This window comes from Oryza glaberrima, chromosome 7 (genome assembly GCF_000147395.1).
Source record: "Oryza glaberrima chromosome 7, OglaRS2, whole genome shotgun sequence".
Classification (NCBI taxonomy): Eukaryota; Viridiplantae; Streptophyta; class Magnoliopsida; order Poales; family Poaceae; genus Oryza; species Oryza glaberrima.
This window is the reverse complement of record NC_068332.1, coordinates 12,385,127-12,412,110: the sequence shown is the minus strand read 5'-3', so window position 1 is coordinate 12,412,110 and position 26,984 is coordinate 12,385,127. Positions and strand designations below refer to the sequence as shown.

At 41.7% G+C, this 26,984-nt stretch overlaps 2 protein-coding genes and 1 long non-coding RNA gene across 5 annotated transcripts; 1 reads left to right on the top strand and 2 right to left on the bottom strand.

Moving 5' to 3' along the window:
* Positions 1–675: 675 nt before the first annotated feature.
* On the bottom strand, positions 676–4,291 carry LOC127778451 (uncharacterized). Of its 3 annotated transcripts, none has more exons than XM_052305057.1 (4): positions 3,934–4,291; positions 1,331–1,425; positions 1,179–1,222; positions 676–893 (listed from the first exon to the last, which is right to left on the bottom strand). In XM_052305057.1, exons 1-4 carry the CDS (start codon positions 4,229–4,231, stop codon positions 872–874), a joined length of 459 nt encoding a protein of 152 aa, XP_052161017.1. In that variant the 5' UTR covers positions 4,232–4,291; the 3' UTR covers positions 676–871. The 3 variants fall into 3 exon arrangements, 2 of the variants coding, with proteins under 2 accessions (XP_052161017.1, XP_052161018.1); XM_052305058.1 differs by having other exon boundaries at positions 1,331–1,374; XR_008018509.1 differs by lacking the exon at positions 676–893 and having other exon boundaries at positions 1,174–1,233; positions 1,331–1,374.
* Positions 4,292–6,807: 2,516 nt separating this feature from the next.
* Positions 6,808–8,358, top strand: LOC127779884 (uncharacterized). The gene is made up of 2 exons (XR_008018739.1): positions 6,808–7,233; positions 7,893–8,358. It is a non-coding gene; the product is annotated as an uncharacterized LOC127779884 (long non-coding RNA).
* A 5,132-nt stretch (positions 8,359–13,490) lies between these two features.
* LOC127779640 (uncharacterized) lies at positions 13,491–23,750 on the bottom strand. The gene is made up of 22 exons (XM_052306475.1): positions 23,278–23,750; positions 22,132–22,200; positions 21,897–22,034; positions 21,691–21,808; positions 21,125–21,207; positions 20,020–20,115; positions 19,700–19,868; positions 19,480–19,622; positions 19,307–19,393; positions 19,038–19,223; positions 18,297–18,464; positions 17,277–17,397; positions 16,903–16,972; positions 16,644–16,731; positions 16,439–16,559; positions 15,690–15,883; positions 15,491–15,599; positions 15,223–15,378; positions 14,793–14,895; positions 14,469–14,642; positions 14,021–14,166; positions 13,491–13,923 (listed from the first exon to the last, which is right to left on the bottom strand). The coding sequence occupies exons 1-22, from the start codon at positions 23,731–23,733 to the stop codon at positions 13,730–13,732; spliced, it is 3,189 nt and encodes a 1,062-aa protein (XP_052162435.1). The 5' UTR covers positions 23,734–23,750; the 3' UTR covers positions 13,491–13,729.
* Positions 23,751–26,984: the final 3,234 nt, after the last annotated feature.

Genomic DNA, 26,984 nt, shown 5'->3' with positions numbered 1-26,984 from the left:
GCGCGTACGCGCCGTTCCCGGAAAAATCCCGCGCGCAGATTGGATTAGGAAGAAAGCGGTAGGTCCACTTATCTGTTACGTGTTTCTTGTTCCGCATAAATAAACGGTTTTGCTAAATTTATGTCGACATATGTTTGCCCTGGTTACAGTCGATTTTCGAGCCGCTTGATTCTCTGTGAGATCCGTATAGGAGCAACGCAAATACGAACCGATTCTGCTGGAACACTGGCAATTAAAACCAACGACGCTAGCCAAAGTCACCTGTGTTTTTCTGTTTGCAATTATATATTTATTCAAATTTACACAGTGCTTATACACCACTTACATATGTAATTGGTATGTAAGTTTAGAATTTACATATGTAACTTTAAGACTTACATATGTAATTTTAAGACTTATATTGTAGATACACTAAAATTACATATGTAATTTAGAGACTTTTAATGTAAATACATGCCGACTATTTTTTGGTGAAAAATATAACGCCATAAATATAGCTTCTCCCTAAATAAAAAGGTACTGTCTATGTAACAAGCAGCTGAAAATTTTGGGTTTGTCAGCCGTTTTTTTGGCTGACCGTGCGATCCGCGCATAGATGAGCGATGCGCGTGAAAAAAAAAAGTAGCGTAACTCGTGACTGTGTTTCTGTTTTTTTGTTGGGCCATAGCCCACCTCTTTTTGTGAAGAAACAAAAGGCCCATCACAACTTGTACACAAAAATACAACAAAAAGTCCACTAAGTTCACATGGCCCATAGCCCGCAACACACCACATGAGAAAGGAAGTCCACTGGTTCGCGTGTCCAGAGCCCACATCCCATCACGGGAATAAAAAAGCCCAAATACAAAAAAATCATGTGCAGCACGCAATGTCACCTCACAAATCCTGCGTGCCTGCCAAAAATAGAAAAAATCGATCAACATCATCAGCACAAAGAATTGGTAGTGTGTAAAAAAAGATTAAAATATAACAGTGAACTAAAATGGAGAAGGTAACATTGAACCAGTGTGTGGCATACATGTTCAATCCTATGTAACAAGAACTTGCCAAGTCAATGAGCTTAGCTGAACTTGACAAAAAATTTCTAACAAAAGAAACACAAAACATGTACTACTAGTTGGAATTTGGAATTGTCGTTTCTCAAAGTATTTTAAAGCCGAATACACAGTTACACTTGCCTTTTGGTTGCATTGTCGGCCATGGCCCCTATGCTCCTCTTGCTCTGAACTCATACTAAGAAAAACAAATCAGAAACTTGAGCGAGAAAGCGGCACAAATTGGCGAATGGTTCCGAAAAAGGAGACACAGCAGCAGGAAGTTTGAGGCGTACCTGGCCGAGGTGGTGGAGGAGGCCCTTGAGGAGGACGGAAGCGACTACAATGAGGACACAGACGACCGCCATGACAGGGATAAAAAACTGTAGATCTTTAGATTAAAATTTGAGGAAAATTTGATTTTATAGTTGCTATCATTTAGATAGCACACCAGCTTGATTAATATGTAGGAAAATTTTAAAATCTGACAAAGACAAAGACAAAATACAAACACAAATATGACAAAATTTTAAAATTGTGAGATGCTGACAAAATATAAAAAAAATGACAAAATGCTTAAAAATCCGTTCGCCGCCATCGATAGCATCATGGCCACGTCGACGCTAGTTACTATTATGAAGATTGAGCATTAATTTGATTAATATGTACGAAAATTATAAAAGTTGACAAAGACAAATATGATAGACAAAAACAAAATAACAAAGGAAAAACCTACAAAATTGCATATATATATATATATGAATGTGGGCAATGATAGAAAGTCTTATAATTTGTAACGGAGGAAGTAGCTAACAAAATTGACAGAATTAGGTACTGTTAGTAGCATAATTAGTTTTATTGCTGGTAAAACTAAATAATGTAAGTATATGACAAAAAAAACTTAGAAAATTTACTACTGAATCAAATTTTAATTCAAAACTATTTTAGTAGAAATTGTACTTAATTGAACCAGAGTAAATAATCTTTCGTAAAATGTCAATTAATTGCAAATCTAAGGACTTAATTGAACTACTCATGACAAAAACTAAATGATTGAAATTTACTTTAAAAAACTACTGAGAACAAAACAATTTCTCTAATAGTTTCCCCCACATCTGCCAAAGAGTAATTACTAGAAGAAGGAGGCCAAAAATACACACACACTAGTATACAAACTCGCACGCTCAATAGTTGAGAGTCAGAATTTCTCCAAGGATAATGAAAAAAGAAGACAATTTTCCTCATGTCAATAAGGAGAAGCTGGAGCACATGATTGTACCAGCTAAACACTACACTGCTCAGTGAGCCATCTCCTCCCTGGCATATGGTGGGCACCCCCTGACACTACTTTTGCCTGAAGAAAAGCAAAGCTTTGCAAATCAAAGAGTACTTCCTAGCTAGAGAGTCTCCTCTCCTCTCCTCCTCGACCATAAAAAAGTAGGTACTCAGGATCACATATCTATGTAATAACAAAACAAAATGCAGTTAAATAGTAGTATCAGACTAGTTGCTCTTACAGTAGCATGCTAAGAAAACTTGCTACTCAGATATGGAGTCACTAAGCTCTCCTTGTGAAAAAACATAATGTATTACAAAACTTCAAAAGTTCTGAAGATTTATGTAGGTTTGCGAAGTTCTCTTAACAGAAAGCATATATAGATCAATACGTGTCCATCAAAATTTATAAGAAAAATCCACAATTATTCCTTAAATCTAATCCAAAATAAAACAAACAAGCCACCATCAATTCCAGCTGCATAATCATGCACTGCCTCCACCACCAATTCCCGACTCCAACTTCTGCTTTTCATCTACAACTACTGCTATTCACTGAAAACATAATTCTACCCCCCTAGACATAAGACCTTTTAGCTTTGGATAACTAAATTGATAACAATGCAAGAAATATGGATCTACATGACCACAAAATTTTTAGAAATGCAAAATATTATTCACATATTGAACCAGATCAGGGCACCAAAAAACCAGCTATCTGAAAAGGCACACATATCATAAAAACTTTCTACTCCTCCGTCGGTCCATCTACTACCAAAACGGAAATGCTAACGATCTGTCGACAGAAAATCTACCTCCAAATCTTGCAGATTTTGGTCCACCGGATGAACTTTGCGATTCGTGCTCTAGGGCCTTCTCCTCCAACTCTGGCGACCTCCTCTTCTTCTCCAGCCGGCGACACCTAGACTCCGGCAGAGGACCCTACGGGTTAGGGTCCCGGGTTGGGATGGGGGTGGGAATGGTGGGAGGGGGAGGGGGAAGAGGGAGGAGTTCCGGTTTTAGAGAGATGGCCATGGGAGGCGGCAGCCCGGAGGTGGGCGGTGGATCTGGTGGGCGGCGAGGCGGCGGCGGGCGCCGCCGAAGCCACGGGGTCGGAAGCTGGCGGTGGGCCGGTGTAGGCGGCGGGGGCAAAGCAGAAGGGTGTATTAGGAGGAGGCGGCTGGTGGTGGTGCCCTGCCGCCGGAGACGGGGAAGACGGCGGCACGGGGACAGTGCGCCGCCATCCGCTTGAGGAAAGAAGAGGAGAGGGAAGGGAAGGGGCCGGCCGGGGGGCCTCGCCGGCGCCGTTGACGCCCTTCGGCCAGCCGGCGAGGCGGGCGGCGGCGCGGCGGGGCGGTGGCGGCGGGGGATCGGGCGGTGGCGGTGGAATGCGTGATGGGAGGGAGTGGCGGCGGCGACATGAGCGAGGGGAGGGGAACGAGAGGAGTGTTAGGTTAATACCTCTGCACGAATCTCGAAGTGTATCCGACGGTTCAAAATTTGAAAGATAGGAAGTGGGATTTTCTGTCAACAGATATATTGACATCCAAACAAAACGTGCAACATATTCAAAATACGGAACAAATACAAAAATCATATAGCATCGTGCTAAAGGTAAGCTCACCGTGTGGAGCTGTGTGGCCTTCGAGTTGCTCGCTGGTTGAGCCTTTGCAGGATCCCATGCCGAGATCCAACAGATTGGTCCTATTCGGCTCTCCTAGTGACACAGGAAGCGTTGAGGCTCCATCGCCATTCCCGACAAAAAGCTTTGTAGAAACACGCTGACGACCATCGGAGCTGTCGAGATTGCCTCCCCTACCGCCATCCCTGCCTCGCAGATAAGCGCAACCGCAGGCGGCGCGTCCGCTGGAGCCGACACCAAGCTCTAGAGCTCCACCCGCCGGAGGAGACGACGATAGCATCACACCCACGATGCGGCGTCGCCGCCGGTGAGAACCCCCGCGTTATCCAATCCCCACTCCCCCCCCCCCCCCCCCCCCCCTCTCCCTCTCTCTCTTTTCTTCTTGCGTGAGTGAATGAGGAAAAAAATCGAGTCTGAGTTTTGCATGGGGTCCACGGTGAAGGCACGCAACGAGCCAGTGAGAGCGACGGGTCCAGCGCCCGGATGAATGTGTGGGCCTAAAACTCCTAGCACGAATCTTGGAAACAAATCCAACGCCCTCATATTCAGCTGATAGAACAAAAATTTTCAGCAGGCAGTTGTCTAGCAATTCCCAAATAAAAAATCTTCCCAGTGTGTTTCTCATTGTTATCTCCGGAAAAATTCCTCCCGCTTTTTTTTTACTGAAACAAACTTTTAACTCGGAAAATTTTCAAATCAAAATTTGAAATGTTTTCAACTTAGATTCGAAAACTTTCACATCCAGATTTGAAAGTTTAAACTTATATTTAAAAATTTTCAAGTTATATTTTGAAATTTTTTAGTTAAGGTTTGAAAACTTTCAACTCAGATTTAAAACCTTTTCAACCCATACTTGAAAACTTTCAAGTCCATATTTGAAACTTTAAACTTAATTTGAAAACTTTCAGCTCGGATTTGAAAATTTTCAAATCAAAATTTGAAATATTCAACTCAGATTCAAAAACTGTCAACTCAAATTTGAAAACATTCAACTTAATTTTTTTAAAAAAAATTCAAACTCAAATTTTAAAACTTTTAACTAAAAATTTTAAGAACTTTTTGACTCACATTCGCACGTGATTAAAAAAATTCACGAAAAATAAAATAAATCGCCAAAATAAAATCATGCGCACGAAAAAAAAATTATGTGAGACCCGCGTAGGACATTCGCTGGTAGGCACGCGCATGCTAATTATCTTTTATGCTGGAACACAACCAAACGATTTCAGCTCCACTCAAAAGGGGAGTGGAGTAGGCTAGAGTGCTCGCACACATTGAATTAGATCGGTGGAGCTATATTTAGGCTGCTTCACAACTACACTCCAGGCCCAACCCTTGAAATTAAATTTAGGAGTTGAAACCCTTACAAACAGACCATATACTGTGCACACAAGCTTTGTATGCACACTCCGTATTCACCAACTAACAAATATCAGCAATAAATCTAGGAAAGATTGTGCATATAATTTCAATAGTACTACACTTCCATGTAAAATTTTAACCTAAAATTCATTATATTTTAGTTATAAAAAATAAAAAATCTGTTAGTTTTAAGACTATAAGTTTGTGAGAATCTTGTCTTTTGTTTCTCTATATATGATGAATTTGAAAATTAAACCTTACATGCAGATATAATACTTTTGAAGATACATGTAATTTTTTCTAGAATTTTTAGTGATATTTGTTAATTGGTGTGTACAGTATTTGCACAGAAAGACTTGTGTGCATATGAAACGTTTGGTTACAATAGAACTTTGACTATAATAGTACACAAAAGTGGGCTTGCTCTGTTTTTCGCTCTACAACTTACAGGGGAGGGAAAATTTTTCTACACCTACAAACCGAATGGCATTGATATGTATTAATTCTTACGAACTTAAACCCTTTATTTTTCCTTTTAACCACACCAGCCCTAATTTTTTTGCCAATCTTCCTCGCACTAATCTTGATAGGAATCTACTAGAAAATGGGCGCGCCTTTGGAGCACCAAGTAAAAATGACCTGTGAATGTTTATATTTTTCGTTTAGGATATATAATATTGCAGAGTTATTTAGAATTAGTTTAATTTCTTAGATATATATGATATGGAATACAAAATGAACCAAGCAACCATAATACAATTCTGAAAATATTTAATTCCCAACAAACATGTTACACTTATATAAACGGAAACTTGCAAAATATTTAAGCTCAAAATAACATCTCAAAATACGGAAACTGGTAAAAGTTTCACATGCAACACTATTTATGAAGTTTTCGATATCAATTCTTCGATTAGGCACGAGCTGGCTCAAAATAATATCTTAAAAGAGACGCAACTTTAATACGTAATGGGCCAACAAGTAGAAAATATTAATGTGCTAGTATGTAGAATGTTTTGATGGGGGTAATTAAATAAATGTTTCCAAATAACAACTCTTTTAGGTTTAAAATTTATTCTAGAATCTAATTAGTATTAGCTTAGGTTGGTGCCGTTTTGGGCAGCACGATTGATCTACCTAGGCGGCAGGTCAATTGATGTAATTGTTCGGAAGACCCTTTTTTTTTAACAATTACCTAAATGAAATTGCATTTTAGCCTTCTTTTTTTCCGGCCCATGTAACGTTGGGTAACCAATATATTTGCTGAAAATCTTGTCAAAAAGATCTAGCTCGAAACAAATTACACCTAGTACTGCTATATCCAGCCCAGATCAATCTGTAGCTCACTTTGGGCTCATATAGCCCAAATCACCAGGGCGATGCAGCTGGGCCGTGTTTGAGAGGGATATGGACTTAAAAAAAGAAAAGAAAAAACGCAGTCCATCCATATATTACTACCAACGGAGGAAAGAAAAGGCAAAGTCAACTATTCCCTTTCAATCCTTATCCATTCGATTCCCACGACGACGCGAGCGCGGTGGGCACAGGGCCCAGCGGGAGCGGCATCCGGCGGCGCAGGTATCAAGGCATCGGAGTCAGGGGCGGAGGGGAGCCCGACCTTGGGTGAGCGTGGCTGTGACTGCGGCGACGATGGTCGACCGACTACATCGATGGCGCGAGCTTTTATAGGGGGCCACTGGCTCCGCCGGAATCTGCGATGCGATGGAGAACGGAAATCATGTCGCCGTCGCCGACGCGCCGCAGGAGCTCCTGCACTGCTGCGACCACCGCCTCTCGCGTCCCCCGGCGGCGCTTGTCCAGGCGGAGTAGGCCGCGTAGAACGAGCCACCATCACCCCCTCCTCATCATCACCCGAAGCAGAGGTGCCGGCGACGCAGATCGTGGCAGGGCCGTGGCACGGTGAGTAGGAGATAGGAATCCATTGCTTTTCTTGCGATTTTTTCGTATTTTTCTCCAATACTCCAGACTCTTCCTGATGAGAACACACGTTTTTGTAAAATCCCTCTTTCAAAACTTGCAATTTTATATTTAGGTCGTCCGGACGTTTTTTTTTTACCGTTGATATGCCATCTAACGGCTATGCGATGGGTGCGAATACGTGGCACGTTCTCAAGCCGAGAATGCGGATGGAGCACAAACGTGGTGCCACGTGGCCCAATGAGAAATCCGGGATTGGACCTTAAAATCATATATAAAGATTGGTCCACAAAATAATCGACAGTTTTCCAAACAAACATGTCAACATTTTTTTTTTGGCAAATCTGTTTTCCAAAAGTAGAAAGTATCCATTCGGTGCAGTTTTTTTTTTATTCCCATTGAAGTTTCAAACAACCTGGCATAGAGTTCATAATTTCAGTATCCATTTACAAGTTGAAAGTCCAGTGGGTTTTAGAACACTGAGTAGAAAGTTTCATATTTTTTGTGGCATTCACGAGTTTTTGCGGTTGTCCAAAGAGTTGAGGTATTTTGTCCTACTTATGTTGATCGTTATTAACTTATTATTATGTAGGAATGTTGTGGTTTTAGACAACAGAAAGATTTTTTTTTCTCCTTTGCAGGTTATATCTTTGATTACTTATTGGCTCCTACAAACTGGGTTTCCTGGCTATCCTTCAGAAGCCAGGTTTACAGGATATTATTGTTGTGGCATATCAGAGATTGGAGTGGGTGGCTAGGGAGTTTTTTACATAGGAGCGCGAGTAGCGATCTATAATTTTCGGATTGATGGCCCTTAATTCTCCATGTGATTTATGTTTTCTCTCGTTTAAGTACAGTTGTATCACCTCAAATGTAATTGGTTAAGTTCAATAGAGTTTCGACTTTCTTAAAAGGATTTGCTAGTTGAAAGTTTAGAGGGTTTAAAGTACCTTTTTATAATATAAATGTTATTGTATCAATCAAAATTGAGATAAAACTTTGTAAATTTTCAGTCATCTAAAATTGCATATCGCTAAGTCTACTATTATAGTGCTACATAGTGTACAATTTATTGCTGTATGTGGATTTACTTTATTTTTATCCAAATTTAAATATATTTTGCTTGTAACTTCATAAACTTTTATGAACGGTAATTTGTTGTTTCGTGTTTATGTTAAGAGTAATTTATACATCCAAACTTCTATTAATTAAATAAGGTACTTTTTTAAATAAGTAATAGAGGAAAAATATTAACCATTGAATTGTTATCCAATAGATGAGAAAATGATTCCAGGCACGGGAACTAAACACTCTCAAGTTTTATAGTTGAGCAGAGGAGTTATTCAACTATTAGTGAAAATGTCCGGTTGAAGATGACTCTTGTCAAGAGTACTCATTGGTTACACGGGACAGCTCGTGAGTGGTTATTGACACGAAAAATAACACGAAGGCCTGGGAGATCTGCTTAGCTCCAATGCAGATCCTAAACTTTGATGAGATGTAGGTATGCCAGTCAGTTTGATCATGCAACTAACAAGCCGATGTTGATAGAGTTTTGAATAATCGGCTATATGTCTAATGTATATCCTGACACTTAGATAAACAATGAAAGAACTTGAATAAACAATCCAATCAGCCGATGATAATATAATGAAGTAAAGAACGAATCGGCTTTGCTGCAATCGGTTAAAATCAACTTATATATAATCCTTATAAACTGATGCAACATATAGATAACTTATCGACTGAAACCCCGGTGCTACCTTTATCGGCAACTAAAGAGCAAATTAGTAGGTCAAACCCAATTGATCATGCAGCACTAAGTATGAAAGGAAGTATAAGGTCTAAACAGTCGAGCCTTTGATTGTTTTCAGGGTGATCATGTATTAAATTTAACCAAGACAGTAAAACCATCAAAGAGAAATTTAACACATCAGATAAGATATCGGCTAACACTCTGATGAAACATTAGCATGAATCTATCATCTTAACAAGACTTAGATTTTCAACGACAATCTAGTAGGTCATACTTAACCGATGCAGCACAAGATTGTATATAATAATCCAATACTCAATGAGCCGATAAATCTATCTAATGTGATGGATATAACGAATCTACCTAAAACAACATTCTGATTATAGAAATATATTGACTAAGTCAGAAGATCAGACCTAACCGAGATAGTCCCAACTAAACCGATGTGTCTCTAAACACATTGCAATTAAAGATAAAATCGAGATATCAGGTAGGTAAAGATACAGACTGAACCAGAGCAATCTAAGAGGTCAAAGCGATGAAGCGTTAAACAACGCCAATGTAGCCGATACAATTGCCATGGCAGGCGGAACATAGGGCTTACCCCTTCACCGAAGATCGAAGCCGATGTAGCCCCGCGTCAGGTGCCAAGTTCCACCGGTGATAAGTAAAAACCTCGAAAAAGAGGGTGGCGATGTGCCGAGGTTAGTTGTATCGATATGTCAAATAGATTACAGGGACCCTAGGTGTACATATTTATACTCATGGGCAGATACTAGTACATATCGAACACGACATACGTGTTCTAAAGACAAAAGGAAAAACACAAGTCCTGATCGGACACTAGAAAAACTTTCTAAAGATAAAGGAAAATTATTAAACCCTGCCTAGTTAATAGATAGAATTAAACTACCATGTCGTGGTCTTCGTGACTCCTTCTCAAACTCGGTCTCTTCTGGATAAGCTTTCCATCGGCTAATTGTGATCTTTCCTTAACCGAATCCACTAAAGAATCTTACCATGTAGCACAATGCACCTACATGACGAGCGCCCTTCTTAGTCCACGTAGCACACATCTTACCATTGAAGAGATAGGGAATGTGGTGAGTGCCTTCACTAGGCCCCATGTGGCTTTTGCACGACAACGTTGCCTCAACTAGAAGCAACCAACGGGATGTCTCCTCGCACAAGCAACACATGTTGTCCCTTTCTAAACATATGAGAGGGGATCCAAGGAACGTACCAGAAGTCTCGATCCACATTGTCTTGGAGCTCGCCGCCTAGATCTACATAACTGGAGAGCTCATCAGCAGCTGCCCCGATCTGCTCATGTCCCTCTTAAGCATCTACGGCATGCTATTAATTTTGATAATTAATGATAAGTACTAACTATGGACTAACTATTTTATTTGAAATGTAATTTCACTTAGATCCACATGCCAAGATTGGATGCCACAGATTAAAATTTGATGGTCCAAGGCGAAGGTTGAAAAACAGTAAATCTAGTCCCTTTGTCGATTGAGGTGTTGGGCAATCGAAATTTTGTAATAGGTTTATGTCCTAGTTTGCCAGATTATCAAGAGGTGTGGTAACTTGGTAATGATGAGGTGATCAATAGGCCACACTAGAGCATTGCATTGTGACTTTGAGATTGCACTTGTAAGCTCTTATCTTTGTTTTTCAGTAGAGGTCGGATGAACTGGTCAGTCTAGGTGTTGGCCAACCCTTTTGGATAAGGCCGAACGAACCGGGCCCTTGGGATGGTTGGCCCATGAATGTCCGGTAGGTTACACTAATGGACCAAGCCAATCGGTCCAGACCCCATGCTTGTCGATCTGGCAGTACATTAAATGCACACCAACAAATAATTTTTAAATTGTTTGTGTAAGGGGTCGGTCCATCAGACACAGCTCTATACTGGTCATTCAACTACCCCTCCTCCCCTCCCCACCGCCAAAACATACACCCACTTGTAGCAAGGGAGTCTTTTGTCACTAGATTCATTTCATTTGACCCCTTGCATCCGCTCTCACACCACTTGAATACTCCAAGTCAAGTGCATTGCATTATTGTTTGAGGTAGTACGACACTTGTCATATGGAGTCGAGTTGCTGCATGTTACTCTTGGAGGTTGCCGCCTCCCAGATAGTTTGGAGGAGTTGTCTGGTGACCTCTTCGAGAAGATTGTGGAGGAGGACCAGTCTTGATTGTGAGTAGTTCGGAGTTCACCACCTTCCGAGTGAAGGAAGAATTACCCCTTGTGATTGAGGCTTGTATATACCACTTCGTGATCGGCTCCCGCCATGCCCATCCCTTGACGATGGGGTTTAGTGAAGTTGGGCTCACCGGTGAAGTTGGGCTCACCTCAAGGTCGGGTAAAGGCTGACCAAGCCAATGATGCTTAGCTGGTCTTTTCGGATGATCAGCCACACTAGGACTTAGACACTGCCCAAACTCCCACGAGGGGCAGCAGTGGGGAGTCTTGGACAATGGGCGAAAGCCCGATCCAGCAATATCGCGTGAGTGAATAAGGGCAATGCCACTTGTAAAGCTCTTTCTTCGAGTGTGCGATCATGACATGACTCGAGGAAGAAGCCACGGCTACCGTGCTAGCATGTTTGGATCCACGAAGGCAATTGCTCGAATCTTCCCCTAACCTAACCCGGAAACGGACTGGAGGGAACTACAGCATGAGGAATGTTTGGGGCACAAGGGTCCTGGTACTACCCAGGTGCAAAGAACCACGGAGGTGCATGACTACAATGAGCAAAATTATCAGGTGGCGTACTTAGAATTGCAAAACTTAATCTAGGTTGCCTAGCATAGCAACTAAGGTTAGTTTTGATTACATGTTATTTATTTTAAAATTGCATATTCAAACACCCTCCACCCTTTTATTTTAGTCGATATCTTAGATCCTACACCCTCCTGCGTAGCCTTGCGGCGTGGCTTCTACAGAACCCGTCCACGTCCTCGGTGACTAATCTGCATTGCTGGCCCACTGAGGTAGCAGCGTCACTTGGAGAGAGCCGCCCCGTCAAGCCATTGATTCCCTCCTACCCCTACACACCAAGACGAGGTCCACATGCACCACCCATGAGAAAGGGGATGCGAGGGAGCACACATGGAGTCTTGATCTGCACCACCTAGGGACTCACTGCCCCAAATGGCTCGTATTTGCATAACTGAAGAGCTCATTGCCCATCGGCATGCCGCACCGATATGCTCCGGTCCCTCCTTCCTAGCCTTGCGGTGGCATGGCTGCCATCAAGCTCGTTCACATCCTTGGTGTCTAATCCGCACACGCTAGCCCACTGAGATATCCACGTCGTCGTAAAGGAGAGAAGCAGCGGCGGTGGCCAAATAGGAGGACAGGCACTCGTCAAGACATTGATTTGCACTCCGATGTGCACCACCCCATCGAGACCCTCCAATACTGAGGCCCCGTTTAGTTCCCACATAAAAATTGTACACCATGTCACATCGAACGTTTAAATATCTGCATTAAGTATTAAATATAGGCTAAAAAATAACTAATTGCATAGATTGCGACTAATTTACGAGACGAAAATTTTGAGCCTAATTGCTCCATGATTTGACAATATAGTGCTACAGTAAATATTTGCTAATGACGGATTAATCAGGCTTAATAAATTCGTCTCGCGGTTTGCTTACGAATTCTGTAATTAGTTTTTTTATTAGTACCCACTACCCAAACACCTTATATAATACCTAACATGACACGAACTTTACAGGGCATTACCGAAGAAGGGAGACCCATGCGTCGTGGGAAGCCGGCGACGATGGGCGACGCAAGGACCAGCGGCAAAGAGCTAAGGAGGGAACCACTTTCAGTTCTGGGGTGAGGCATTGATTTGAGCTAGGATATGATTTCGTACATGTTTTTTTTATTTAGCGTCTACTGTAAAATTTTGGATTTCTATCTAAATTAAAACAATATGATGGCAATATTAGAAAACTTCATGGACCAAAATTTAATATTTAAGCCACCATCATTTCATGCTAAAAACACCACTTGAGCAGACATTGGTTGGCCTAATAATTTATGTGTAAAATTCTTAGCAATTTAAAAACCAAATGCTAAAAAATAAACTATGATAAAAAAAATCTTGAAATCATCTTTAAAATTAAACTCTAAAATTTCAATTTTATAAATTTTAGTAGCTGTGTATAAGCCGTAGGGAAAATAAGAGCCTTACATTAGGGGAGAATCCGTTTTGACGTATAGCCGTAGCCGCTTTCTCACCAACTTTCTCGCTTTGCAATACTCCGTACTGTTTTGTACTCACACGCCAAAATATCATATGACAACCACATAGAGAGCTTCAGCCTTCAATTACTCGATGCGTTTTATTACATTGTTTCTATTACTCGGTGTGGCTGTTCGCTGGTCAGTCAAGACGCCCTTTTCAGGAACGGAATTGGCAGTGTATAATCACAGGGAACTTTAACGAAGACAGAATCAAGTGCAACATTCGTCTTTATTCCTTTTTGCAAAGACTAGCTCGAACTATAGCAGTTATTATTAGTTCATTATCGCATAGCATGCAACCGAGCAACGAGCGCGAGTTCCTACCAATGCAACCTTAATAGCAATGCCCACAAGTTTTAGCAGCACCACACTCTTAGAGCCAAGGACGTGGCGAACACCTCCAAATTATGGTTTAGATGACCCGCTCCGATGCAGCACATTTATTCAGTCTAGTTTGTTTGTCTCACCTCGTACTGGTGGCATATTCTCAACGGAGTCTCCTTGGAAACTGGTCTTTCCTCCGACCAAAGCTCCATGTTCACATCACCGGTTCCCCAGTGCACCAAACATTTGCTAACCTGACTGGGATCAAAACGATTTACCAAGCTCAGTCCTGCGCAGTTGTCCACTAGCATCCACTCCCCTGCGAGTTTGCAAAATGATGGAAAATGGAGTTAACAAATATCAATGGAAATGTACATGAGCACGGAAAATTATCAACATCACATGAAACAATTTACCGTCGGGCCTCATGTCTCCCTCTAATACTACTTCTCCAGATTCTGGGGAGATCTCTTGCTTTGAACCATTGATAGCCGTAAAAGCCACAACCACTTCTGTTGGGTGTAGAAGTGTGAAAGTTGGATGAACTCGCAAACATACCAACCTTCAGAAGGAAAACATACTTCAACGTGTCAAGATATTCTTGCACTTCAAAGAGAATACTGTGGCCAACAGTTGAAAATTAGCTGAAATATAATATCAGCTGTGTAGCTAGAATTTTGTAATAATAGGTGTAAGCATACTCAGGCGCAAGATCTGAAATGGACAAGACATTTAGATCTTAAACATCTCCAAATCAATAGTGCATAGGACCATTCAAGTGCCGCTATGTTTTCAAACATGGGTTGCACAGTGGTGACTGAATAAGATTATAGAAGTGATTTCTTAATGAAACTAAGCACTTACCTTGAAAACCCACCAGAACCAGCTCCAACATTTCTTGCTTGAATGCTTGAGTCAATCTGGAAAATCTTCGGGTTATCTTTCAAGATGGATATGTGACGCTGGAGAAGTAGGCCACCACCAATATCTCCTTCCAAACAAACAGATTCCTCCTCCCCTGATTGCTCAAGATACCTCCTGAACAAGAATATATAGGCAATGGACCAGCTCAAGTTAACTATATCAGCAACTTTTCTCGTGGTAGTTAATAATGGCCAACATTGGAGCTAAGCAAAAAACTATTGATCATCATACCAAACATGACAAAAGTCAGTCTACAATACTTACCTCATGACATTGTATTCTTCAGTGCATCCAGCGGACCTATATTCAGTCCCACTGTATTCTTCATAACCATTGATTTCAATCCTGCTATGAAGCCACTGGGAATCTGCATAATCCAACAAAAAGAGAAACTGTGACCTTTTGAAAGCAATTTTTAATTAATATACTTGAGCTAGTAAGTCATAACTTTTGGTTCTTTCAGAATTAAATTATATGAAGTAAATATTGAATCATTTAGAATTAACAAGGATATAAGCACACCAAATCAATACTGCATCATGTTAGTCAAAATTTATGATATCTAAGGACAACTGTAATTTTACCCTTTTTTGCAAATCAATAAAATAAAAGGCAGTGTCTTATCTTTTATGCACCATAGTACAATGAGAACACAAAAGTAATTTAGAATACTTTAACCATAGATGAAGCATACCAGAAGGGAGATGTGTCATCGAGATAATACGACCACCAATCCATGGTACAACCTTAAGCATCCAGTCCCCACTCTTCATATCAACAGGTGTTTTTGAAAGCTCAGCCCCTTCTTGTCCAGCTGGCTCATCCATATCAGGTATAGGCTTAATCATCTCTGCACAACCATCACAAAATACTAATGTAAGAGCAACCCAGATAATTAAAACCACAGCAACAGTAGTTATTTCCAGGTTTGAGTCATAGACTCGTATTTCTAGGACAGGTACCCAAACGTTTCTTTTGCTCAAGTTCACTTGTCGCAACCAAGCTGGATACTTCAGAATCAGAAGGCATTGTCAGATGTACTTCTTCACCATCAATACCACGCGAACTTATCTAAGTTCACAAAAATAATAATTATAAACCTAACAATTAAGATCAATTTATGTCTGGATGTGACAACAGAACCCAAAGCAGCACACATACCATAGCACCTCCACCAAGTAATATACTTATGTTTAAGTTCCGTTTAGGTCTCCTCCAAGATCCTTCAGTTTTCAAGACCTTCACAGAAACCACTGACGAGTGGAACTCAGCAACATAATATGTCAACAGATAGTTCCCCTGTGTGAACCCATATCCATCCCCAGCATCTTCGAAGAGAACACCTTCAGCTTTACCTGTAAAACAAGGTATGACTATGAGTATGATATTCCATGGTTTCAACATTTTTAGGCTTACTAATGCACAAAGCCATGGGAAATATAGGTTAAGGGTGTGTTTGAGTGGAGGAAAAAAGAGAAGGTGGAGATACGCAAAACAAGATGAGCCATTAGTATATAATTAATTGAGAATCAATTATTTTAAACTTGATAAGTGGATAAATATGATTTTTTAAAGCAACTTTCCTATAGAATTTTTTTGCAAAAAAAGCGCACCGTTTAGTAGTTCGAGAAGCGTGTGGAAAACGAGGAAAATTTTCTCTTTCTCACTAAGTCGAATGCAGCCTAATCTGTTATGGTGTGAATTCTGTTGCCTTATCCATTATAAACAAATAATAACCATTTTACTTTACATATTACTAACAGTTATTAGATGTGAACTTCATAAAGGAAGAAGGTATGGTTTTAGATAGCTTTAATTAAGCATGTAACCAATGATATAATTAGTGAAAAACAAAAGAAAAAAAATACAAAGGCAATGTTAAAAAAAATAATTAGAATGTGTAGGCATACCATTTTCATCCAACGATATAATTAGTGATAAATCATCCTCCAAACTTGCTTCACCAACATGCTTAATAGGACGGCCTATAGGAAGTATTGCTCCACCTTGTAAAAACAGGACCGGCAGATCCTATATAACAATTCATTAATTAGTAAAATTTAGTCTCAAAATAAAATTTAAGATAGCATAGCATGAGTTAACTGATGAACTTACAGGGTGTGAATCTCCGAAATCAAAAGGCAACCAATTGCCCTTTGGCAACTTATGTGAACATTCATGAGCTCCTTTATCAGGTACAGTGCTGCCAAAAGATCAGGGCGGTTAGGACAGAACTTTATATTCCTGGTCCAGCATGCAAAATCAACACATATAGAAACTTCATGCACAATCCTACTGACATGCACACATATCTTGGCTTTCAAAAACAAAGAAAAAACTGGATATTGTGAGGGCATTATTTTCAAACTATTACCTTGCACAGACTAAAAGTGGTCCCAACAGAAAGGAAGTCTCGATTTTCCTTAATTCTGGATCTTGTGGATCTGCAAAGAAAAACGGAAAATGAAAATGATACTTTGTACCCAATACTTTGTTGGACAATTTATAGGTTCCCAGTAGGAATCGCGCTAATTATTGAGAATTTACAAACAGGACCTTATTTTGGCAGCGCAAATAATACATGAACTTATAATGCTACATTCTTCTACAATCCATTATTGAGAATTTACAAACAGGACCTTATTTTAGCAGCGCAAATAATACATGAACTTATAATGCTACATTCTTCTACAATCCATGAACATATCAGACAACTTAGACAACAATAGAAGTTAGAAAGATTATTACCAGCAAAGAAAACTGGAGCGGCAACTGGAGTACCCTTCATATGTGAAAGGTAAAACAAAGTGTAGATATGAGGCAGTAGACGATACCGTCTAAGTAATGCAAGACGGCAAACTTCCTCGCACTGCAATATTCATCAACTGTTAGAAACTACAATATCGTATGTGAGAGGAAGGTAAACTGGTAGCGCAGCAATAACACCTTTAAGAGAGCTCATACTCCATTCTTTTTTGCTTGTCATTTAGGACATGGACACAATCTCCAATTCACAGGTTTGGTTATTACTTTCTTTAATCATACATTGGAAAAGATTGCAAAATATATAACTACTACCCCCGTTCTCTTCTATTTGATGTTTTGGACATCAACACAGTTTCCAACTTTCCAATGCACATCTTATCATTACTCTTTCTAATTAATTATTTATATATTTATAAAAACTATTAAAAATCTAACTATATGAAAGTTTTTGTATGATAAATCTACAATTGTCATTTTCAAATGTTAAATCCTAATATTTTTTTCATCTATTAATGATTTAATAATTCAAGGTTTGACTGCAATCTGCCTGCATTCTAGTCTAGGACGTTATACTTTTGAGGTAGTGTATGAGTTTTTTTCATGATGAACCTACTAATGTAACTGTCACATGTCAAATCTTCAAACTTTTGTCCATTGCGTGCATTCTAGGAAATCTATTTGTGAACAGAGTAGAAAATATTGAACAAATTGTAATTCATGATGTGTGGCAAAATCACTAGCATAGTGTAATTGAGGAAGTATTCGAAAAGAAACTACAGTGATATCAAGAACATGTAGGCTCACCAATGTTTTTGTTACACTATACTAAACAAAAAGATATTGATTTACTACCAAACTTTTATCAGCTTTTCATACCATAAGGAAAGGTAAAATGTAGAAAAGCAGAAACAAGCAAAGAGGATAAAGCTTCTTGGAGGGAAATATGATTCTCATGCATGCATGCCCACATATGCCCACGTGTGGTGGAGTATTAAGCAATACCTCTTCACCGAAGGACCATGGCTCATGGTCAATGCTTCCAGTTTCAGTATGACCACGTGAAAATGGAAATAAAGCACCCAAACCCATCCATCTTCCGAAAAGTTTTGGAGTGGCATTTCCAGCAAACCCACCAATATCAGGACCTGATAATGGTTGACCACTGAGACCCTGAATAAACACTCATGTTATTAGGCTGCAGTAGAGTGAAACACTAGTAGAGGTGCACTCTTGAGTATATTCAGATCACAAAATATATCTATATTTACTTTCTACATATAATAAGAGTGACTTGTGTAAAAGTAACCAGAATTTGGAATGACAATCTTTAATAGAGGCTACACTAAATAAACTATGTATCATGTAACTAATCCATGAAAAGATGGCCCTCAACAGTATTTGCTTACAGGTAATACATAAACAAGAAAAATAGAATTGTTATTAAAGTGCAGCTAGTATTCTTAAGTAACTACAAAAGGCAACTGTCCTCAATAATGATAAAATTGACATAATGTTGCTTTGACCACAAGTTGCATTCGGTATGATTACATCCCAGTATCAAAAGCTAAACTAGTTGACACCAAACATATAAGAATTAAGAAGTGCAGTGTTCATGAAAACGATTGTAAGGTTTCTATTATTTTAGATCAACAGGGGAGAAATTAGTGAATATGGAAAAAGACTAGGCAAATGGTACAACTTTGAGAAGAAACAATTATGTACACTGGGATTAATATCACTTACCAACTGAAGAACCATTGGTACACTCATGTGCAAATGCTCCCAATTTGACAGATTATCACCGGTCCATGTTGCAGCATAGCGCTGGCTTCCTATAAAACCAGCTCTTGTAAGAACAAATGGTCGTTTCTCAGTATTGGCCTTTGCCATTCCTTCATAAGTTGATCTTGCCATTAGCATTCCGTATACCTGAATATTATAAGTATTAAAGCACAAAATGCACATCAAGCATAAGTGATATCCTTTTATTGACAAATAGTGCAAAAAATTACATTGTGATAGTACGAGTGATTCTGGACACCACCAATGTCATCATCTCCTCTATGGATATTGCTTACAGGCATTGTTTTCGTAGTAGACTGTAAGTTGACAGCATTAGTTACAGTAACTAAGGGAAATGGAACTGCATGACATACAAATAAGTGACTCATGATAGATCATATACTTTGAAAACAGCAGGCTCGTTCATATCATTCCATATTCCATCAACACCATTGGAGATGAAATCCTTTACCAAACTAGCCCACCAGGTGCGAGTTCTTTTACAGGTAAAATCAGGGAAAACACAATCACCAGGCCATACCTCCCCTGCATATAATATATGAGGTATCTCATACTGATAAGTTCATGAAGATTACAAATGAACTTATTAAATCAGTATATACCTATGAATGGGCTACCATCCGCCTTTTGAATCCAAACCTCATTTTCTGAACCAGTTTCATACACAAAGTAGCCCTCCTCTTTCTTGATCCCAGGGTCAAGCATCCAGATTGCTTTGCAACCGATGGAATGGAGATCATCAACCATAGATTTTGGATCAGGAAAACGACTCTGTAACATAACAGATGCCAAACTACTAAATAACAGTGCAAATAAATCTATAAAAATGCACTTTCCATAACACTACCTGGCACTATTTGGGATTTTTAAGATATTTACATATAGTCTTTTGGACACAGATAAATCTTATGCAGGTACTTACACTATCAAATGTGAAGCATCTAAAACCATCCATATAGTCAATATCCATCCAGACCACATCACAAGGAATACCTTTCTCTCGAAATGTTCTAACAACCTGTGAAGCAAAAAATAACTATGTATCAGCATGAACATATCATCAGTAAAACATTATCAAGCCTCAAAATGCATTCTGACAAAGCAATGAGGATTGAACTGATATTTATGTAAGCTAGCGGCAAATAGATCAATCACATGAGTAGTTTGCTATACAGCAGAGAAAAAAAATTGCAACATTGTGGTCCATAAATAGAATTTTGTCCATTTTGGTAACTTGCAAACATTATCATAATGTTTCAGAAATACACCTTGCTTTGATAAAATCATAAAACAAATATATCAGGGACAAAATAACAGTACATAACAATCATTTTACCTACATGCTTGTGTAGGTGATAAAAGTAGTATAATTAGTGAGAATAGAAGGATGTCAACAGTAAGGACTAATGAGCATGTCCCAAATGACAATCAGGTCGTCAAATGTATTTATTGAAACATTATGCACATTCCACCAAGCTTCAGCACTGAACCTCTCCATGTTTCAATCTCCACGGTGGCACAAGTTTTCTCAGTGAGATGACTTCTCCATCAAGCTCCTCCAGCGACAAATGAAGTAATCCAAAAAAGTTCAGCTATGGCGACTTCACCTCAACATGCAACATCATGATACCTACTGAGGATGCACATTGAAAGAAGGAACAAATACTACAGGAGGAGGCCCAATAAACAAACCCACTCAAATCAAGTGTACTGCTTCTAAGCAAAACTGGCTCACTTAACCCATTTTAATCTCTTGGTAAAAAACACCTTAACCATCAATTATCTGTCCTAATCCTTCCTAAACTAGCCAAATCCACCTGAACTAACGTACATGAAGGTTGGGCCAAGAAGCTCAAAACCTAGCCCAACTCACCAAAAACAACCTTTGCAAAGTCATGAACTGAGCGTTAACACTGCTAACTATACACTTGATTCATCATAATTAAATAGTAGGAATTGCTGCCACTGGCATTTCCATCAGAAAAATGTACATGTAGAAAATCAAACCTACTCTTGCAAGACAATACCTTGAGTACTTTCTCAGAAGAATCATAGCTCCAGCGGCATTGCTGATAGCCAAGCGACCACTTTGGTGGCATCGACACAGTTCCTACATTGGAATATTTTTATTTGAACTTTTAGTGGGAAAAAAATAAAATAACCTATTAACATTTAACTTGGGGACACATCGAGGACATAAGGCTCAAACAGGATCCAGACCTTGTACCCTACATCAGCCACTGAAATCTTCCAGTGGGTCAAGTGATCAAAAGTTCAAACTCTACAGGATGTCTTGAACGTTGCCAACTAATAGTGCCAGAACAGTTGACTAAAGAATTACAGTAATTTTTTTTCAGAAAAAACTATACAACATTAGCATTATTAACAATTTAGTCAAAATGGAATTGCGTGATTCACATCAGAAAATCTGCTTTGTACTAGAGCAAGGATATATGACTTGACTTCACAATTTTACATTATGGAAACAAGAAAGCATTTCTCACATAAAGCAGAGATATAAACAGATTGTTGATTTATAGCATTTCAAGTATATAGTTCATTACTGCATGAGGAAATTGGTTATGAGAAGTACCTATTGCATGGGACAAGGATGTCATAACTTCTGATGGTGTATTGAATGGCCCAAAAGTAATTATAGGATAAGCAGATGGAGCAGAAAACTTTATAGTAGATACTTCTCGCAAGTCAATCTGTGATAACATAAGATTACTGAGCTAAAAGACGCATCTAAGTTAATTTATCACCATCAGAATCTACAAAGAAATACACTCAGCATACTTCACAACGCTGTGTAGTGTCAGCAAGGACACCTAGTGCCTTTCCATCAGGGAGGACAGCCAAAACCCAAGGGTGTGACTGATATAATGAAGTGGTTCCTGGCCCAAAACCCCATGCATCTGTGTTCCAAGTAAAAACCTAGTGGAAAACATAACACGAGATCAAATGTTTGTAAACAGCTAAGAACTAGAATTTACAAGAAATGACAAACAATTTCTTCAAGCAGATAACGTACTCTTTTCCCAGTCCTCTCGAGCGGGCCGCTTGCTTCTCCTGTGCCATAGAAAGACGTCCCAGCAGGAAGCTGTTGGATCAAGTGAACAGCCAAGTAAGCCAAAACATGGCAAATTTGTCCGGTATCTTACTAATGGACAATTTGTGTAGTTTTCAAGGAGAAGGTTTGTGCAAATGTAGTATAAAGTAGACAGAAGTCATGTTTTACTAGTAACCACTATAGGATTTTGCTCTCTTTGACAGACATTGGGGTGTCAACTTAGTGCTATGGATTGCTTAATATTAAATGTTTCCAACATTTTGGTGAGCATAAAAAAGCAATGGAACATTAAATTAAACATCTGGATTCTGGACCATTTTATCCTTCATCGAGAAGACCATCTAGCATGAATGTACATCAAAAGGAGTAAATGTCAAAGTTTCAACTTATATCAGGCAGATTAGGGACTTAATATATTGCGTTTATATGTGGTTTCATGATGCGTACGGATGGTGTTCTTTTCTCCTGAAGATGGAGATGAAGATGAAGATTAATTATTACAAACTTGAAAAGTAGATTAATATTATATTTTAGAGCAACTTTCATATAGAAAGTTTTTGCACGAAACGCATTGTTTAGCAGTTTGAAAAACGTGACATGAAAATCTTAATCTTCAACCAACTCTCTCTTGTTGGAGAAAAGAACGGGACAATGACATCAGAAGACTAATTTTAACTGCTAAACATACAAATTCATCCCATACCATAAATGGATGCATTTAATCCTATGAATGTGATGATCACATTGTATTATATCATTTCAATAAGATTCTGCAAACAAAAGATGTATTACCCCAAAACAGCTACGAGAAAACGTGTTGTATTTTATACGATTGTCACCCCAGGTCCCCAGCTGCACGTGAATTACAATGCGACTGCATCGTCGCAACAATGCCGTTGGCTCGTTCCCCTCTTCCAGAACAATAAAGCGAAAAATCGCCACCCCCACGCGGATCAGCTCCTCATGCAGATGCAGGAGAGGAAAATCCAAAAAAAAAAATCACCTCGCCTCGCCGCCTCATTCCCACGCCACACAGACACAGTACAGTAGCGACACACAAGTTCACAAACCCCACGCGCGTTGCCCCCCAAGCGAATAAACCCGTACCTTAATCAGAACCTTCTGGGCGTCCCCGACCACGTGGCACGCCGGCACGACGGCGGGGGCATCCGCGCCCTCCCGCGCAGCCTCCCTCCGACGCGGCTCCGCGAACGAGAAGCTGGGCGCGGCCGCCGCCCGCGCGGCCCCCGACGCGTCGAACCGGAACACCCCCTCCTCCAGCACCCGCACCCACTCCATCTCCGCCGCCGGCGCCGCGGCGGATGATGCCGTCCTCCCCGCCGCCGACACCCCCACCACCCTCCCGCCGCCGCCTGCGCGAGGATCGGCTCGGCCGGGATCGCGGATGAGACGGAGGCGCGATCGTGGGCTGCCTCGGAAGAGGTGGGGGTGGGAGGAGGCGAGTCGGAAGTGGGAGTGGGAGGAGGCGAGGAGTGGTGGTGGTGGTGGTGGTGGTGATGACGATGCGGGGTTGTGGGGGGCGTGGGTGGGCGTCGCGAGCATCCCTTCGGCTGCTGCTTGCGTGGATTCTGGTTTGTTAAATGGGGGTAGATGGGAGTGGCAGGGGCACGGGGGGGTCTACACAGGCAGACAGGCTAGGGAGTATAGGGACTTTTTCACTTCTGGAGAGTGGAGTGGAGTGGGAGAGAGTCAGAGAGACAGAGGGCGATAGTTTGGGTGGATGTGATTGGCTCTGGCTGGCTCCATGGGCCACCTGTCATTGGACGAGACCGCGAGAAAGTGGAGGGAGGAGTAACGACAAAATGTTCAGAAAAAAAAAAAGGAGTAACGACAAGAATAGAGTGTTGAGCACTTGACCCTGCCACCGTTAGTCCAGTGACACTTGTTTGGTGTGGGCCAAATCCCAACCATTTTCCATTGATGGGCCAGGAATTTAGTTGAAAATTTCGGTCCATTTTAACAAAGGAATAAGTTCACTGGAGGTCCCTCAACTTAACAGCGAGATTTTTTGAGGTCCCTTAACCACAAAACCAGAAATGTCTACCCCTAAACTTACTCAAACCGTTCACCGGAGGTCCCTCGGCAGTATTTTTGCCCGGTTTTGCTGACGTGGCATCCTAGTCAGCAAAAAAATTAAAAAAGTACGTGGGCCCCACATGTCAGCTGCACATATTTTTTCTTCTCTTTTCTTCTCCTTCTCTTCTCTTTTCTCTTCTCTCCTCTCTCTCCTCCTTCAGGCTGGCGGCGGGCGCAGCCATGATGGCCGAGCGCGGATGCGGGCGGACGGCGAGCGCAGCAGCAGAGCGGTGGCGGGCTGTGGGTGGAGCGGACAGCGGGCGAGCCCGGCGGCGGAGCAGAGGCTACGGGCGGAGCAGCCGCGCGTCGTGGCCGCCGTCGTCGTCGGCTCTCCACCATCGTCGTCGCCGTGGGCGAGGCTACACGGCGCGGCCGTTTGGCGGCATCGGCCAGGCGTCGCAGTGGCCGTGCATAGGTGGCTCGAAGTGCTAGCTGACGATGCACCCCAGTCGCTCGCGCGTTCCTCCTGTGCCGCGGCAGTGGCAGTGGTGGCGGCAGCAGCATCGTCGGCCTGATCCCATGGTCCTCCCGGACGCCCAGCTCGCGCAGCTGCAGAAGGAGCGTGTCCACGCTCGGCGTGCCATCTGCGTCGTGGACGGTGGTCGGCGTGGGCGCGGTGACCCTCGTCATCTTCGCCGACGTCGCGGTAGCACTTGACGTCGTAGCTCATACGCATATACGCCGGGTACAGACAGCCGCATGTACATACGTCTTCGTACGAGCATATATATGCATGCATGGAGACGACCAGCTATAGGCCAGCCTAGCTAGCTTCTTGTTGGTTTGCCGCCCGATAACATGCAGACGTATATATTAGCCAAGCATGTGTATATGGCTGAGCACACTCACATCTATATATGCCATTACGTGCAGCGGAGGAGCGCTGATGCGGGGGGTGCAGCGGAAGGCGAGCGCGGCGGAGGAGCGGCGGTGGGCAAAGCAGCGGAGGGCGAGCTAGGCGAAGCGGAAGACAGTGCATGGGATGAGGAGCTCCCCCGTGCTCGGCCGCCACCACCGCCGTGCCCCCGCGGGTGGCCGACGATGCTAGGAGAGGCACCACCGGCGGGAGAAGGGGAAGAGGCAGAGGAAGAGATTGTTTCTTGGTCGCCGGCCGCCTCCCCCTCCCTCCAAAACTCGCTGGCCGCCGCGCTCGCAGCTCTGCTACTCTGTCAGCGGCCTGCTTGCGCTCCACTGCTCGGCCCGCCGCCGCGCTCACCCTCCGCTGCGCCGCCCACATCTGTGCTCGCCGCTCCGCCGCCGGACGACCGCACAGCGTAGCCTCGCCCACGGCGACGACGACGGTGGAGAGCCACCGACGACGGCGGCCACGGCGCGCGGCTGCTCCGCCCGCAGCCTGAAGGAGAAGAGAAGAGAGAGAAAAGAAAAGAGAAGAGGAGAGAAGGAGAAGAAAAGAGGAGAAAAAAGATGTGAAGCTGACATGTGGGCCCCACGTGTTTTTTTTTCTGACTAGGATGCCACGTCAGCAAAACCGGGCAAAAATACTGCCTAGGGACCTCCGGTGAACGGTTTGAGTGAGTTTAGGGGTACACATTTCTGGTTTTGTGGTTAAGGGACCTCAAAAAATCTCGCTGTTAAGTTGAGGGACCTCCGGTGAACTTATTCCTTTAACAAATGTTCGGGATTTGGCCAATGCCACTCATATGTACAAGACTATTGTAAACCAACGTATCTATTAGCGGATCATCGGATCTGTTTTCTTCTATGTCCCTCTTCGTAGCAGTAGAGGCATGAGAACGTGTAGAACATTCGTGTCCTTTTCTTTGCCCTTAAGAATATTGCAAAAGTAAACAATTGTTAAAGATGTAGGTTTGAGCTTTCTCTTTATTATATATATGATCTCGAGTACAAGCCAACCTTAGAGCGGGTACAATAATCAGCTACAAATCTGCCATGTCAGTTTTAACAATGAGCTGGAGGTGAGAGACGAGGAGTGATAAGACTGGCCGGCAACTAAGCGGGTGATTGGATGGGGCTAAAAAAAATTTTTAGTATCACATCAGATGTTTGGACCCTAATTAGAAGTATTAAACGTAGACTAATGACAAAACCCATTCCATAACCCTGGACTAATTCACGAGACGAATCTATTAAGCCTAATTAATCCATGATTAGCCTATGTGATGCTACAATATAAATTCTCTAATTATGGATTAATTAGGCTTAAAAAAATTGTGTCACGAATTAGCTCTCATTTATTTATGTAATTAGTTTTGTAAGTAGTCTATGTTTAATATTTCAAATTACTGTCCAAACATCCGACGTGACAGGGACTAAAGTTTAGTCCCTGATCCAAACACCACCTAAATAAGCAGCAGCGCTACACACAAACCAAGACGGGCTGAGCAATCCACTGTCAGCCACATCAAGGTGAGAGGGTGCTATGAGGAGGAAATTAGTATTTTAAGGCTATTCACAGTGCATTACCAAGTTTTGGTGTTCTTCACATGCCACGTAGACCAAAAATGGTATTAGCCAAATGTTCCACAGTGCAAACTCCACAAGACCACATACAAGTAGCTTGTAGTGGGTTCCACTAATACCACTTTTACACTTTTCTCTTTTTACTTTTCCCCTCTCTTCTCTCTCTCCCCTCTCTTCCTTTCCTCACCGGCCACCGCAGAGAGCCGAGCGGAGACGGAGGTCGCGGAGGTCGGGCGGAGCGGCGGTTCAAGCAGAGGTCGCCGGGGCGAGCGGCG